Source organism: Bombina bombina, chromosome 1, assembly GCF_027579735.1.
Source record: "Bombina bombina isolate aBomBom1 chromosome 1, aBomBom1.pri, whole genome shotgun sequence".
Lineage (NCBI taxonomy): Eukaryota > Metazoa > Chordata > Amphibia > Anura > Bombinatoridae > Bombina > Bombina bombina.
Window position 1 is genome coordinate 1,451,968,798 of NC_069499.1, and position 16,464 is coordinate 1,451,985,261.

A 16,464-nucleotide genomic window follows, 5' to 3' on the forward strand; every position below is an offset into this window, starting at 1 on the left:
TGAGAACTGCCCTCAATTCCAGAATGTTTATTGGAAGGAGACTCTCCTCCTGATTCCATAATCCCTGAGTCTTCAGAGAATTCCAGACAGCGCCCCAACCTAGCAGGCTGGCGTCTGTTGTTACGATTGTCCAGTCTGGCCTGCTGAATGGCATCCCCCTGGACAGGTGTGGCCGATAAAGCCACCATAGAAGAGAATTTCTGGTCTCTTGATTCAGATTCAGGGTAGGGGACAAATCTGAGTAATCCCCATTCCACTGACTTAGCATGCACAATTGCAGCGGTCTGAGGTGTAGGCGTGCAAAAGGTACTATGTCCATTGCCGCTACCATTAAGCCGATCACCTCCATGCATTGAGCTACTGACGGGTGTTGAATGGAATGAAGGACACGGCATGCATCCTGAAGCCTTGTTAACCTGTCTTCTGTCAGGTAAATCTTCATTTCTACAGAATCTATAAGAGTCCCCAAGAATGGAACTCTTGTGAGAGGAAAAAGAGAACTTTTCTTTTCGTTCACTTTCCATCCATGCGACCTTAGAAATGCCAGAACTAACTCTGTATGAGACTTGGCAGTTTGAAAGCTTGAAGCTTGTATTAGAATGTCGTCTAGGTACGGAGCTACCGAAATCCCTCGCGGTCTTAGTACCGCCAGAAGGGCGCCCAGAACCTTTGTGAAGATTCTTGGGGCCGTAGCCAATCCGAATGGAAGAGCTACAAACTGGTAGTGCCTGTCTAGGAAGGCAAACCGTAGATACCGTTGATGATCTTTGTGAATCGGTATGTGAAGGTAAGCATCTTTTAAATCCACTGTGGTCATGTACTGACCCTTTTGGATCATAGGTAAGATTGTCCGAATAGTTTCCATTTTGAACGATGGAACTCTTAGGAATTTGTTTAGAATCTTTAAATCTAAGATTGGCCTGAAAGTTCCCTCTTTTTTGGGAACCACAAACAGGTTTGAGTAGAACCCTTGTCCTTGTTCCGACCGCGGAACTGGATGGATCACTCCCATTAATAACAGATCTTGTACACAGCGTAGAAACGCTTCTTTCTTTATCTGGTTTGTTGACAACCTTGACAGATGAAATCTCCCTTTTGGGGGAGATAATTTGAAGTCTAGAAGGTATCCCTGAGATATGATCTCCAGCGCCCAGGGATCCTGAACATCTCTTGCCCAGGCCTGAGCGAAGAGAGAAAGTCTGCCCCCCACTAGATCCGGTCCCGGATCGGGGGCTCTCGGTTCATGCTGTCTTTGGGGCAGTAGCAGGTTTCCTGGCCTGTTTGCCCTTATTCCAGGACTGGTTAGGTTTCCAGCCTTGTCTGTAACGAGCAACAGCTCCTTCCTGTTTTGGTGCAGCGGAGGTTGACGCTGCTCCAGGTTTGAAATTCCGAAAGGGACGAAAATTAGACTGTCTAGCCTTAGCTTTGGCTTTGTCTTGAGGTAGGGCGTGGCCCTTACCTCCTGTAATGTCAGCGATAATTTCTTTCAACCCGGGCCCAATAAAGACTGCCCCTTGAAAGGTATATTAAGTAATTTAGACTTAGAAGTAACATCAGCTGACCAGGATTTTAGCCACAGTGCTCTACGTGCCTGTATGGCGAATCCAGAGTTCTTAGCCGTAAGTTTGGTTAAATGTACTACGGCCTCCGAAATGAATGAATTGGCTAGTTTAAGGACTCTAAGCCTGTCCATAATGTCGTCTAGCGAAGATGAACTAAGGTTCTCTTCCAGAGACTCAATCCAAAATGCTGCCGCAGCCGTAATCGGCGCGATACATGCAAGGGGTTGCAATATAAAACCTTGTTGAACAAACATTTTCTTAAGGTAACCCTCTAATTTTTTATCCATTGGATCTGAAAAAGCACAGCTATCCTCCACCGGGATAGTGGTACGCTTAGCTAAAGTAGAAACTGCTCCCTCCACCTTAGGGACCGTTTGCCATAAGTCCCGAGTAGTGGCGTCTATTGGAAACATCTTTCTAAATATTGGAGGGGGTGAGAACGGCACACCGGGTCTATCCCACTCCTTAGTAACAATTTCAGTTAATCTCTTAGGTATAGGAAAAACGTCAGTACTCGCCGGTACCCGCAAAGTATTTATCCAACCTACACATTTTCTCTGGTATTGCAACGGTGTTACAATCATTGAGAGCTGCTAAGACCTCCCCTAGTAATGCACGGAGGTTCTCCAATTTAAATTTAAAATTTGAAATATCTGAATCCAATCTGTTTGGATCAGAACCGTCACCCACAGAATGAAGCTCTCCGTCCTCATGCTCTGCAAGCTGTGACGCAGTATCAGACATGGCCCTAGTATTGTCAGCGCACTCTGTTCTCACCCCAGAGTGATCACGCTTGCCTCTTAGTTCTGGTAATTTAGACAAAACTTCAGTCATAACAGTAGCCATATCATGTAATGTTATCTGTAATGGCCGCCCAGATGTATTAGGCGCCATAATATCACTCACCTCCCGGGCGGGAGATGCAGGTACTGCCGCGTGAGGCGAGTTAGTCGGCATAACTCTCCCCTCGCAGTTTGGTGAAATTTGTTCACATTGTACAGATTGACTTTTATTTAAAGTAGCATCAATACAGTTAGTACATAAATTTCTATTGGGCTCCACCTTGGCATTGGAACAAATGACACAGATAATCTCTGAGTCAGACATGTTTAACACACTAGCAATAACTTGCAACTTGGTTATAATCTTTTTTAGCAAAAACGTACTGTGCCTCAAAGAGGTACTGAAACGATTAAATGACAGTTGAGATAATGAACTGAAACAGTTATAGCATCAAGTTTAAAATAACACAACTTTTAGCAAAGGTTTGTTCCCATTAGTAAATAACTAAATTTGATATAAAAAATTATAGAGTAACGTTTTTATTCACAGTCAATAAAAATTATCACAGCTCTGCTGAGAGAATGTACCTCCCTTCAAAGAAGTTTGAAGACCCCTGAGATCTGTCAGTGAACCGGATCATGCAGGAAATATAATAGTAGCTGACTGGAATTTTTTGATGCGTAGCAAAAGAGCGCCAAAAACGGCCCCTCCCTCTCACACACAGCAGTGAGGAGAAACGAAACTGTCACAATTTAAAACAGACAACTGCCAAGTGGAAAATAATGCCCAAACATTTATTTACTCAGTACCTCAGCAATGTAAACGATTCTACATTCCAGCAAAAACGTTTAACATGACAATATTTATTAAAAGGATTAGTGACCTTTAACAGAGTAGTTCCGGTGAAAAAACCATTCCCAGAATACTGAAGTGTATACATACATGTCATTATAACGGTATAGCAGGATTTTTTCATCAATTCCATTCAGAAAATAAAAACTGCTACATACCTCAATGCAGATTCATCTGCCCGCTGTCCCCTGATCTGAAGCCTTTACCTCCCTCAGATGGCCGAGAACAGCAATATGATCTTAACTACTCCGGTTAAAATCATAGTAAAAAAACTCTGGTAGATTCTTCTTCAAACTCTGCCAGAGAAGTAATAACACGCTCCGGTGCTATTGTAAAATAACAAACTTTTGATTGAAGTCATAAAAACTAAGTATAATCACCATAGTCCTCTCACACATCCTATCTAGTCGTTGGGTGCAAGAGAATGACTGGGACTGACGTAGAGGGGAGGAGCTATATCAGCTCTGCTGGGTGAATCCTCTTGCATTTCCTGTTGGGGAGGAGTTATATCCCAGAAGTAATGATGACCCGTGGACTGATCGCACATAACAGAAGAAAAATGTCTAATTAATTAATTAGTCTAATCAGCAATGAAATAAAGCAAGTAATAGAAAAAGTTAGACAAATTAACTTTTATTAGCACTACTCAGCACCTCTATATCCTCAGGTCTGAGGAGACTCACCACTCCGGCGACCAGGAGACTAGCCCAGTAGTAAAACCGGAACTCTTCACCGGTGTAGATGCAAGTAACAGACAATCTATATCGTCACACACAGCCCTTGTCAGGAATGATAGTTGTACAAATCATTGCCTTGGCTACTAAAGCTTTCTAAACTCCGCTCTCCGAGCTGAAATGAGCAAGGCTGAAGCGGAAGTCACGTGAGCGCAATAAACAAACTGCGCCACAAAAGTAAAAGCGCGCAAATGAGCGCAGCTAAATAATACAAGACCCAATGTATGTCACCTAAAAGCCAAATAAATGTACCGTGCTGACTAACACAAAACCCTTTAACACTAGTTGCCACTCTCACTACCAGCCTCCTTACCCCTTACGTCCCACAGTGCCTGTTTTATAAATGCCCATGAATAAATCCCTACATAAAGGGTTATATGTGCCAATAAATCCCACAGGGTAATCCTTGACTCTTTCCATAAAAGTCACAGGGAATATATGTTAATGTTCCATACTGCCATAGAGGAATTAACCCTTAAAAGTACGGTCCTTCCAACCTAGAAGGCAAAAGCACTTACCTGTGGATCCGGGTGAAGGGCAGGAACAACTTCTTAGGTGTGACAGATTCACCAACATATTTCAGGGACCTGTAGAAAAAGAAAAAACAAAGTAACCAACCCTGGTTTTCTATAAAGGGGTAGATGATAGAGGCAAAAGAATAACTGGGGATTATGGGTAAGGGAAGTGACACTTAACAGCTTTGCTGGGGTGCTCTTTGCTTCCTCCTGCTGGCCAGGAGTTGAATATCCCACTAGTAATTGGAATAAAATTGTGGACTCTCCATGCCATAGGAAAGAAAAGCTGTTATTGAAAGCTGACCATAACAGAAGAGGAAATGTACTTGATAGTTATTTCCATGTAAACAAGTAATGTATGAATAATACCCGTTATTTGTTAAAAACACATGGTCTAGAAGATAAATCAGAAAGCTGACTAAATCAGGATGTAATGTCCCATTTCAGGAAAGATACTGATTTAACAAGCAGGAAATTTGCAATTTCCAGAAGTAAGAGTTAAATAGCAACAACAGTTTTGGGTCAAACCAAAAAAATAAAGTCACTTCCAATGAGTGCTTCAGGGAAACTATCAAAAGAGCTTATCTAGAGTAATGATATCTTTACAAAGTATCTGTAATTAAGAAGGTATTAGCCAGTTGCATGTAAATAATGTGCTTAGCATGATATTTACTATTAACAAAGTCACAATAAATGTAAAGCTTCAATTTATGTCTCAAGCTACTTACCATGGCAAGGTTAAAGATACCACCAACAGGTCCTAACTGTGATGCTTCTTCTATTAGTTTTTCTGTTCCTTCAACAGAGGCCACATCGTTTTGAGAAACAATGACCTTTACTCCTACTTCTCTCCAGCTCTGGACTTGTTTTGCTTGATAACCTACAAAAACACATGATTATTGAAAAATTGTCAACCATCTGATTAAACAGCCTTTGTAATGGGCGAGAAACAGTGTTGTATTTTTAATGTAGATAGATAAATATAGATATAGAGAGAGATAGAGAGATGATAGAGAGATAGAGATATATATATATATTGTTTTATTAGTAGTAGTAGTAATATTAATAAGCTGCATTTTAAATCACTTGCTATACCTGTCTGTTTGGGTGAAATTTTGTTTTTTACATATAGAGTTTTCCATTTTTATGGAAGTCTCCATGAGAAGCTCAGCAGACCAGATTGCAATGTGGTGGTGTGCTCCTCCTGAGTTTATACCTTTCCGATGGTGTGAATTTAACCTTTTGTGAAGTTATCACATCAAGAGGCACCCGTCTGCTCTATATCTTATTATATAGCTATATCAGTGCCAGGAGCAGCCCTGGTGCATCCTTGGAACCTTGCCTTCTGCACTAATAGACTATTCACATTTATTTATTATAGTATATATTTTGTTTCTCTTTTCTGGATTTAGAGTGTGGCAAAGCCCCCTACATTATTTTTCTAAACATAAATACATACATAATAACAAAGAAACAAAAACAATCCATACAAATCAAGCTGGATTCCATTCATGTCTGTTATACTCACCATTTCTTATGCCAGAACGGGATGTCAGTACAAGTTTTTGAACACCTCTTTCAATTAACCAATGGGCCAACTCCAAGCCAAATCCACCTAGTCCTCCTATGATGATATAGGACTTTGTTGGTGGGAATGAAGTCCGAGCAATGGCAAAAATAAGATCAGAGTCACTAGCTGAAGGTGTCTTCTCTTCATCTCGTACCTTTCAGTAAAATAAATCTTTGTGAGGTTAAATACATTTTACCATATCATCTACTGTGCACCTTATTTGTTGGTCAGTATTATACCTTAAGGAGAACTTTTCCAATGTGTTTTCCTTGAGCCATAAATCTAAAGGCTGGTTCCACTTCATTTCTTGAAAACACTGTACATTTCAGTGGCTTTACTACTCCATCTTTTATACCACTTTTTAAGAGATCTGATACTTCTTCCCACTCTCTGTTCCCTTCTTCAAAGAGGGCATCCAGCAGAATTCCATGGAATGCAACATTTTTCAAGAAAAGGGCCATTCCTACAAAAACATATTAAAATGCATGTGATTTCCAGACACCTTGTCCAATGAATAAGCCAAATTGTTTTGGTTGAGTACAATATCTACTATAACTGTCATACAAAATATCTACCAAAGGTATACATTCACCTAGAGAACTATTGTTGGAAAGATCGAATTTTCCAATTTCCAAGAAGCGACCATGCCGAGCAAGGCAACGAAGACTCGCCTGCAATTTCTCCTCTGCCAGAGAGTTCAAAATCAAGTCAACACCTGCAGAGAATGGGATTGAGTTTAGTATCTTGAAAAATATAAATCTTCTGGTCATAGAAAAATGAAAGCATCTGCAGCTCACCTTTTCCTCCAGTGTTAGTAAGAACGTGTTGTTCAAAAGATGTATCTCTGGAGTTGGCAAAGCATCTGTCATCTAGCTGAGGGAATCTACTTTGGAGATATTCTTGTTTTTGGGCAGATCCTAAGGAGAAAAGGAACAGTTGGTGTGGGAAACTTATTAACTATATAAAAATGTGTTAACGTCTTACAAAAATGATACCTACCTATAGTGGTGAAGACACAGCAGCCCATGCTCAGGGCTATTGCTATAGCAGCTTGTCCAACACCACCTGACCCGGAGTGAATAAGCACGCTTTCACCCTTCCTCATGCGTCCTCGTACAATTAGGGAATAATAAGCTGTGGCATAAACTACAGGAACAGAAGCTGCTTCGGCTAAAGACCTGAAAACAATAGAAAGTCTATGTTGGCAGAACTTTCAGAGAAAAATAAATATATATATATATATATATATATATATATATATATATATATATATATATATATATATATATATATATATATATATATATATATATATATATATATATATATATATATATATATATATATATATATATATATATATATATATATATATATACATACACACACACATATACATACATATATACAAATTTTTGCACACTTGCGTTTCCAGGGTAAAACCCCACATACATTGTTACCAATGCACAAGTAACATTATGTGTAGTTTCACCCTGGAAACGCGAGCAGGGAACTTGCCTAGATGTGCTAATTTTCTATGCAAAAATTTGTATTGATTTAGTTTTGATACATGGAGGATTTTAATCTCCACCATAATTTTAATGATATATACACAACACACTTTTCACAACAGGCTATCAAAGTTTGTACTACAAGCCGATACTTATAATAGGAAGTATCCGTTTGCAAACATTTAGGATATGCCTGAGCACCAGCCACTTCCTTTGTGTGTCAAACTTTAGTTGCAGTACAGACTAAAAACACTCAGTAAACAGATTTAAATTAATATTAAGGGACATGAAACACATTTTTCTTTCATGATTCAGATAAAGAATACAATTTAAAAAAAAGTTTCCAATTTACTTCTATTATCAAATTTGCTTCGTTCTCATGTTATTATTTGTTGAAGAGATATCCAAATATGCCTGGAGAACTATATGACAGGAAATAGTGCTGCTATCTAGTGCTCTTGCTAATGTATAACATTGTTGCAAAACTACTGCTATTTAGTGCTGCAGCCACGTGCACTCTCCTGAGTTACCTTCCAGCATTTCAACAAGAAAACAAATACATTTTTAAAATAGAATTGAAAAGTTATTTAAAATTATATGTTCTATCTGAATCATGAAAGAAAAATATTAGGTTTTATGTCCCTTTAAACTTGCAAGGAACATACAAAAAACACCTAATTTTATCAATTTATTTTTTAGCAAAACATCCCGATGTCGTATGTGTTTAACACCTGTTAGAACACCACTGCTTATGTGTTTAATCATTTAACAATATTCTCCTATAATAAATGTTAGAGTTTATTAATATATTCCTAGATTTAAGATGAGGGGAAAGATGTGTTCCTCACCAGTTCTCTGGTACATCCCATAGGAAGTGCTGGTCAGCATCTACCACTGTAGCAAGCCCTTTAGCTGGGAGCAGCCCCATTACCCTCCTGCCAGCAGGATCATAGCCAGAAAACTCCATTCCCAGCATGCACTGCTGCAAGGCCAGATCACCTAAAACACCAAAATATACATTTTAGTTACATAATGAGAAAAGAAAACCTTTGTCAATTTATCACACATCTTGTCATGTTCCTCTTTAGTGTCAGTAAAAGAGTAATTGATTTTATACTTAACTTTTAAATGCATCGTTTTACACTTTGTAGTATTTTAATATCACTTCCAATGTTATATCTACTTTATAGAACATTAGCTCTACATCACCTGCAAAAGTAACTAATGAACGTTAAAGGGACAGTCTACCATAGAATTGTTATTGTTTTAAAAGATAGATAATCCCTTTATTACCCATTCCCCAGTTTTGCATAACCAACACAGTTATATTAATATGCTTTTTACCTCTGTGATTACCTTGTATATAGGAACCTTCTTCCAGCCCCCTGATCACATGACTGTGACTGTTTATTATCTATTGTCTTAAATTTAGCATTGTTGTGTGCTAATTAAAAAAAAAAACCTGTGCCTGAACAGAGTGTTATCTACAGTATATGGCCCACGTGTACTCTGTCTCTTTGTGTTGTAAAGAGATTTAAAAAGCATGAGATGAGGCAGCCCTCAAAGGCTTAGAAATTAGCATATGAGCCTACCTATGTTTAGTTTAAACTAAGAATACCAAGAGAAAAAAGCAAATTTGATGATAAAAGTAAATTGGAAAGTTGATTAAAATTAAAAGTCCTATCTGAATAATGAAAGTTTAATTTATACTAGACTGTCCTTTTAAATAAAAACTTTCCCTGAAGCACACCACTAAACATTCTGCTAACGAACACATTCCATTGTCTATTGTTAAGCCAAGATTCTACCGATATAACTGTTCTTGAGTGTAGTAAATGCAGTTTAGAAATGAGTTTGTTGTTTGGAATAGTGTGAAATGCTTTACTAGAGAAGCTACATTTATTTAATTATGTGGCGAAGAAATCAACTAGATAAGTCTGACATGATCTCTCTGAGAAAAATAAAAAAACATGCTATCATCGATCAAGCTGCAGATTGCCCAGCTGTCTATGCCAACATGTCAGTCTAGGTTTTGGAGAAATTGTATCTGCTGATACACAGTGTTTTTACATGGCTTTCAGAATAAAAGAAGTAAGTTTTATCTGCACTTTGGATCTGTACTTTCCTTTGTAACTTTCTACACTTTTAGCGCTCCTTGGAAGGAGTGAGTGCTGTAGCCCGGATACCTGTTGCAGTGCGTCTACGAGTGACGTCATCCCACGCTCCATTGCGCCGTAGTAAGGAAGCAACGGTCGGGTAAGGCAGAGCGCGAGGCTAGAGTTTGTTTCATATATATATATATATATATATATATATATATATATATATATATATATCTTGCCAGTTTCTGAACTATTTCTAGGTCTGCATAGCCTTTTTTTGAGAAGTGATGAAGAGGTGTCAAGTTTCATAATCACTTACCCTGTGTGTTTCAAACCGCACCAAGAAGAGGGTGGCTATGAGCATGGCAAGAGTCCTGGGGTACACTGTGTGTCTGACCCCAGAGGAGAGGGAGTTTACCTGCCTACCCCCCCTCTGTTTTGTCACCTGGCGATTGACTCCTGCAACTGTTTATTGGACTATACATTAACCCCTTAATGACCGAGGACGTGCAGGGTACGTCGTCAAAAAAAAAGGCAGTTAATGCCTGAGGACGTACCCTGCACGTCCTCGGTGTGGAAAGCAGCTGGAAGCGATCCTGCTCGCTTCCAGCTGCTTTCCGGTTATTGCAGTGATGCCTCGATATGGAGGCATCCTGCAATAACTTTAGATGGCCATCCGATGCAGAGAGAGCCACTCTGTGGCCCTCCCTGCACCGGACATCGATGGCCGGTATCGTTGGTGGGTGGGAGCCGACTTGGGAGGCGGGTGGGCGGCCATCGGTGTATGTTCTGCCATCAAGGGGGGCGGGATCGGACGCGGGAGCGCGCACGTGCACGGAGGTTGGCGGGTGGGCGTGTGCACGGGGCGGGAGCGGGTGGGAACCGCTACACTACGGAAAATACTGATAGGATATTGATAGGAAAAAGGGCCCAATCTTGTTTGTGCAAAAGCACAAAAATAGATCGTGGAGGGGTGGGGGGTTGGTTTTGTGTGGGGGGAAGCTACACTACAGAAAATTGTAATAAAAATAAAAAAAACCCATATTTTCTTCTAAACTGGGTACTGGCAGACAGCTGCCAGTACCCAAGATGGCGCATATTAAGTTAGATTGGGAGGGTTATAGAGCTGTTTGGGGGGGATCAGTGAGGTTGGGGGCTAAGGGGGGGATAGTACACAGCAGCATATGTAAATATGCTTTTTAAAAACACAAAAAAATATAGCTTTTATTTTAGTACTGGCAGACTTTCTGCCAGTACTTAAGATGGCGGGGACAATTGTGGGGGAGGGAAGAGAGCCGTTTGGGAGGGATCAGGGGGTCTGATGTTTCAGGTGGGAGGCTGAGCTCTACACTAAATGTGATATTAACCCTGCAAGCTCCCTACAAGCTACCTAATTAACCCCTTCACTGCTCGCCATAATACACGTGTGATGCGCAGCGGCATTTAGCGGCCTTCTAAATACCAAAAAGCAACGCCAAAGCCATATATGTCTGCTATTTCTGAACAAAGGGGATCCCAGAGAAGCATTTACAACCATTTGTGCCATAATTGCACAAGCTGTTTGTAAATGATTTCAGTGAGAAACCTAAAATTGTGAAAAATTTAACGTTTTTTTTTAATTTGATCGCATTTGGCGGTGAAATGGTGGCATGAAATATACCAAAATGGGCCTAGATCAATACTTGGGGTTGTCTACTACACTACACTAAAGCTAAAATTACCCCAAAAAGCTCCCTACATGCTCCCTAATTAACCCCTTCACTGCTGGGCATAATACACGTGTGGTGCGCAGTGGCATTTAGTGGCATTCTAATTACCAAAAAGCAACACCAAAGCCATATAAGTCTGCTATTTCTGAACAAAGGGGATCCCAGAGAAGAATTTACAACCATTTGTGCCATAATTGCATAAGCTGTTTGTAAATAATTTCAGTGAGAATCCTAAAGTTTGTGAAAAAATTTGTGAAAAAGTGAACATTTTTTTTTATTTGATCGCATTTGGCGGTGAAATGGTGGCATGAAATATACCAAAATTGGCCTAGATCAATACTTTGGGATGTCTACTAAAAAAAAATATATACATGTCAATGGATATTCAGAGATTCCTGAAAGATATTAGTGTTCTAATGTAACTAGCGCTAATTTTGAAAAAAAAAAATGGTTTGGAAATAGCAAAGTGCTACTTGTATTTATGGCCCTATAACTTGCAAAAAAAGCAAAGAACATGTAAACATTGGGTATTTCTAAACTCAGGACAAAATTTAGAAACTATTTAGCATGGGTGTTTTTTGGTGGTTGTAGATGTGTAACAGATTTTGGGGGTCAAAGTTAGAAAAAGTGTATTTTTTTTTCAATTTTTCCTCATATTTTATAATTTTTTTTATAGTAAATTATAAGATATGATGAAAATAATGGTATCTTTAGAAAGTCCATTTAATGGCGAGAAAAACGGTATATAATATGTGTGGGTACAGTAAATGAGTAAGAGGAGAATTTCAGCTAAACACAAACACCGCAAAAATGTAAAAATAGCCTTGGTCCCAAACGGACAGAAAATGGAAAAGTGCTGCGGTCATTAAGGGGTCAACTATCTTGGATTACAACTGGCCTCTACTTATTACCTGGCTAGTGGTGGACTATTCTACTGAACCCGTCTACCAGCTATCTGGTATCTTTAACAAATAACGGCTGTTCCAATTTCTTGACTGCAGCACATCATTTCCAGCATTACTGATTCCATCTTTCAAACAAGTTAACTATTGTAATAAAAAGTAATAATTCAATTTCTAAAATCAGGTTACTGTTCTTTTAGATATGGTAATTTTGTTTACCCGGAATGGCATCTGGAGGCAGTTTTCCTGTTGCCAACATAATGTCCCTGAAGTTTAGTGATGCGTAGTAGACTTTGCATAGTTTAACATTTGGATTTGTGGACTGAAAATGGCGTAAAGGTGAAGCGACCCAACGGAGTGTTGAGAGATCTCCTCGAGTCAGAACATTCACAAAGGCAAAAGCCGTTTCCTCCTGAGCTTGTTCTATAGAAAACATTAACAAAAAACAAACACCTTTATAAATAATTATTCAGATGCAGTTTTAACGGGAACTTAAATTATGATCGTAAGAGGTTTAGCATAATAAATGACAAACATCCACTCCCGATTCATTCAACCTGATCCAAAAATGGTTGCAATTCCAAATATCAAAGACAAACAAAATGGTGAGGATTTTTAGGGTACTTGAACTTTAGTTAATACACTTTTGTTTAGGGATCTGTTAGACTAAAGCGGTAAGATTTGCTAACATATTCTCTCAGCGATATATACAATACCAGAGTTTTTTTATCATACAGCCCACAAGGTCACAATGCTCATGTGTGGAACATTAAATATTTTCTCTATATCTCTAAAATATCCTATTTAGGCACCTTTCAGGAAGGGGATATGTCGGAAGGATCCCCACTCTCCGTCCCGGAACACGTTCATGACCAGGTCTTTGTGACGTTGCTTTTCCAGTTCCTTTTCTGAAATTCCATTGGATGTAGGATTTGACTTTGCATCTGAATTAAATATGCACCTGCCAATAGAACCCAGATATCATCAGTCGAAATGCTGTACTAAATTAAATGTCATTTATCATAGCTTAAATGTATAACTTTTTTGGGGATTTTCCTTTTTCAAATAAAATATGTTATGCGCATCAAGTGACAGACAGAAGTTCCATTTTAGGATGCAAAGTCATGTAAATGAGCACAAAAAAACATTTCATATATTTACTTTATTAATATCCTTTTTATGTAAAATGTTTAATTAAAAAATAAAATATATATTAAAAAACATTTAATTTACAGCTAATTGTTGCTTGTGTACACTGTGTCAAAGTATTATCTGTCAACATTCTTGTAAGCAATGTTTTTTTTTTTTAATACTTATGTGGATATTTAATACTTATGTGGATATTTAATACTCATGTGGATATTTAATACTCATGTGGATATTTAATACTCATGTGGATATTTAATACTCATGTGGATATTTAATACTCATGTGGATATTTAATACTCATGTGGATATTTAATACTCATGTGGATATTTAATACTCATGTGGATATACAATATAGAAACTTTGATATGTTCAAGTCTAAATTGCATTTTTATTGCAAGTTGCAAGTTATTTAATATACCCTATAATAGTGGCATATACTTATACGCTACCAAAAGAACTATAATGTTGGCTAGTTTTATTCCTTGGCTGCTGGAGTGGGCACCTGGGGATCGCCTTTACATCTATGTTAATCATCTGTATCCTATTAACTTTGATCACCAATTGGGGAAGTACCTGATCCTCTGCCCGCCAGGCTCCTGACGCAGGCAGTTCACCATCCCAATAACGCCACTGTTGTTCTGGTTCATTGCGGTCAGCCAAATAGTACTGTCTGAAGGCTCACTTATAGCAGCCTGAAAACAAAGCAGTGAAGACTGCTACCTTCAGTTAAAGTTAAAAATAAATGAATGAAGAAAAGGACATTAAACCCCCCAAAAAATAAAAAAAATTCATGATTCAGATACAATACAATTTTAAACAACATTCCAATTTACATCTATTATCTAATTTGCTTCATTCTTTAGATATCCTTTGTTGAAGAACTAGCAATGCACATGGGTAAACCAATTACACTAGGTATCTATGTGCAGCCACCAAACAGCAGCTACTTAGCCTATCTAGATATGCTTTTCAGCAAAGGATATCAAGAGAATGAAGCACATTACTTAATAGAAGTAAATTAGAAAGTTGTGTAAAGGGACAGTCTACACCAGAATTTGTATTGTTTTAAAAGATAGATAATCCCTTTATTACCCATTTCCCAATTTGGCATAACTAACAGTTATAATAATATACTTTTAACCTCTGTGATTATCTTGTATCCAAGCCTCTGCAAACTGCCCCTTTTTTCAGTTCTTTTGACAGACAGTCTAGCCAATCAGTGCCTGCTCACAGATAACTTCTCGTGCACGAGCACAGTGTTATCTATATGAAATACGTGAACTAACACCCTCTAGTGGTGAAAAACTGTTAAAATGCAATCTGAAATAGGTGGGCTTCAAGGTCTAAGAAATTAGCATATGAACCTCCTAGGTTAAGCTTTCAAGTAAGAATACCAAGAGAACAAAGCAAAATTGGTGATAAAAGTAAATTGGAAAATTGTTTAAAATTACATGCTCTATCTGAATCATGAAAGTTTATTTTGGCCTAGACTGTCCCTTTAAAACTGCTTGCTCTTTCTAACCCATGAAAGAGAAAAATTGGGTTTCATATCCCTTTAAGCTTGAGTAAGATGAAGTTTGTTTGTATTTATGACAGGCTATCTTATATTTACTCTTCTTCCCACAAACATTTATAGAATATAAAACAGATCACATTGCATACAACATAAAGGAGAGAAATAAACTTACTCAAACGCACACATTACATAGGTCTGTACTAAATTTACCGAAAATGACGTGAGTCGCAGAAGAGAGAATTTTGGGCAGTAAAGTCCTTAAAGTGACAGCAAGGTCAAAATGTAACTTTCAAGATTCAGAGAGAGCATGCAATTTTAAACAACTTTCCAATTTACTTCTATTAATCTTATTTGCTTTGTTTTGTTTTTTTGGTATCCTTTGTTGAGCAGCATCCCTAGATAGGTTCAGTAGCAGCAATGCACTACTAGGAACTAGTCAGTGATCGATAGCTACACATATCTTGTCACTGACTCACCCAATGTATTTAGTCAGCTTCCAGCAGTGATTGCTGCTCCTTTAACAAAGTATAACATGAGAATGAAGCAAATTAGTAAACAAAAGTAATTTGGTTAATTAAAATTGGATGTTGTACCTAAGTCATAAAATAATTTTGGGTTCCATATCCCTTAAATTTCAAGCTATTAAAAGAAACAAACTTTTGTTTAATTGGACAAAATGGAGCAGTTGCTTTATTTTATATAAATCTGCATATCTAGATACACCATTATGGTTATGAAAAGTTCAGGTAGAGAAAAATGTGTAAACTTCTGTTTGCATACCTTTAATGAGTCCACCCACGTACAGTCCATATCTTCAACTGATAACAAAAGAGGCATCTTTTCTGAGGCCTGACGCCGGCACAGGAAGATGACAGAGTTGAAAAAGGAAGTCTTCATGGCAACCAGGGTCAGCGAGGCACTGTCAAACACCTCTTCCCATTCTGCCTGTTAGGAGGAAGAGATATCAAAAGATTTTTAAATAATTTGCTGGACATTCATTTGAATTAAACATTTAAATGTAGTTTGTTTCACAGTTTATTAAAAATTTAAGTTCAGTGGGTTGTATTTTTTTTTTAACTTTTCGAGTAGGTGGATTAAACTTAAAGGGACAGTCTACATTAGAATTTGTATGGTTTTAAAAGATAGATAAATACCTTTATTACCCATTCCCCAGTTTTTCATAACCAACACAGTTATAGTAATATACTTTTTACCTCCGTGATTACCTTGTATCTAAGAACCTTCTTCCAGTCCCCTGATCACGACTGTGACTGTTATTATCTACTGTCTTGCATTTAGTATTGTCTTGTGCTAAATCTCAACTAACTACCTGTGCATTAACAGAGTAACATAGTAGATGAGGCGAAGTCCATCGAGTTCAAACTATACAAATCTAAAATATATACAAAAAGCTCCAGTTAAGCTTAAACAATCCCACTAAAAGGTGACCCATTTAATACTAGCAATCATATCCATGATTTCTGTTTATAGACAGAAATGTATCCAAACTATTTTTAAATGTATCTTGGCTATTGGCATTCACTACCTCCTTTGGTAA

At 38.0% G+C, this 16,464-nt stretch overlaps 1 protein-coding gene across 1 annotated transcript in view; it reads right to left on the reverse strand.

Moving 5' to 3' along the window:
- FASN (fatty acid synthase) overlaps positions 1 to 16,464 on the reverse strand; it is a 92,366-nt gene that overhangs the window by 33,464 nt on the left and 42,438 nt on the right. Inside the window, exons 24-34 of the mRNA XM_053705711.1 lie at positions 15,687 to 15,851; positions 13,964 to 14,082; positions 13,053 to 13,201; positions 12,460 to 12,663; positions 8,376 to 8,526; positions 7,016 to 7,194; positions 6,814 to 6,933; positions 6,609 to 6,731; positions 6,256 to 6,479; positions 5,975 to 6,170; positions 5,175 to 5,326 (exon numbers count right to left, since the gene is read on the reverse strand). Coding sequence (XP_053561686.1) covers positions 5,175 to 5,326; positions 5,975 to 6,170; positions 6,256 to 6,479; positions 6,609 to 6,731; positions 6,814 to 6,933; positions 7,016 to 7,194; positions 8,376 to 8,526; positions 12,460 to 12,663; positions 13,053 to 13,201; positions 13,964 to 14,082; positions 15,687 to 15,851 — 1,782 coding nt within the window. The remainder of the gene's footprint in view (positions 1 to 5,174; positions 5,327 to 5,974; positions 6,171 to 6,255; positions 6,480 to 6,608; positions 6,732 to 6,813; positions 6,934 to 7,015; positions 7,195 to 8,375; positions 8,527 to 12,459; positions 12,664 to 13,052; positions 13,202 to 13,963; positions 14,083 to 15,686; positions 15,852 to 16,464) is intronic.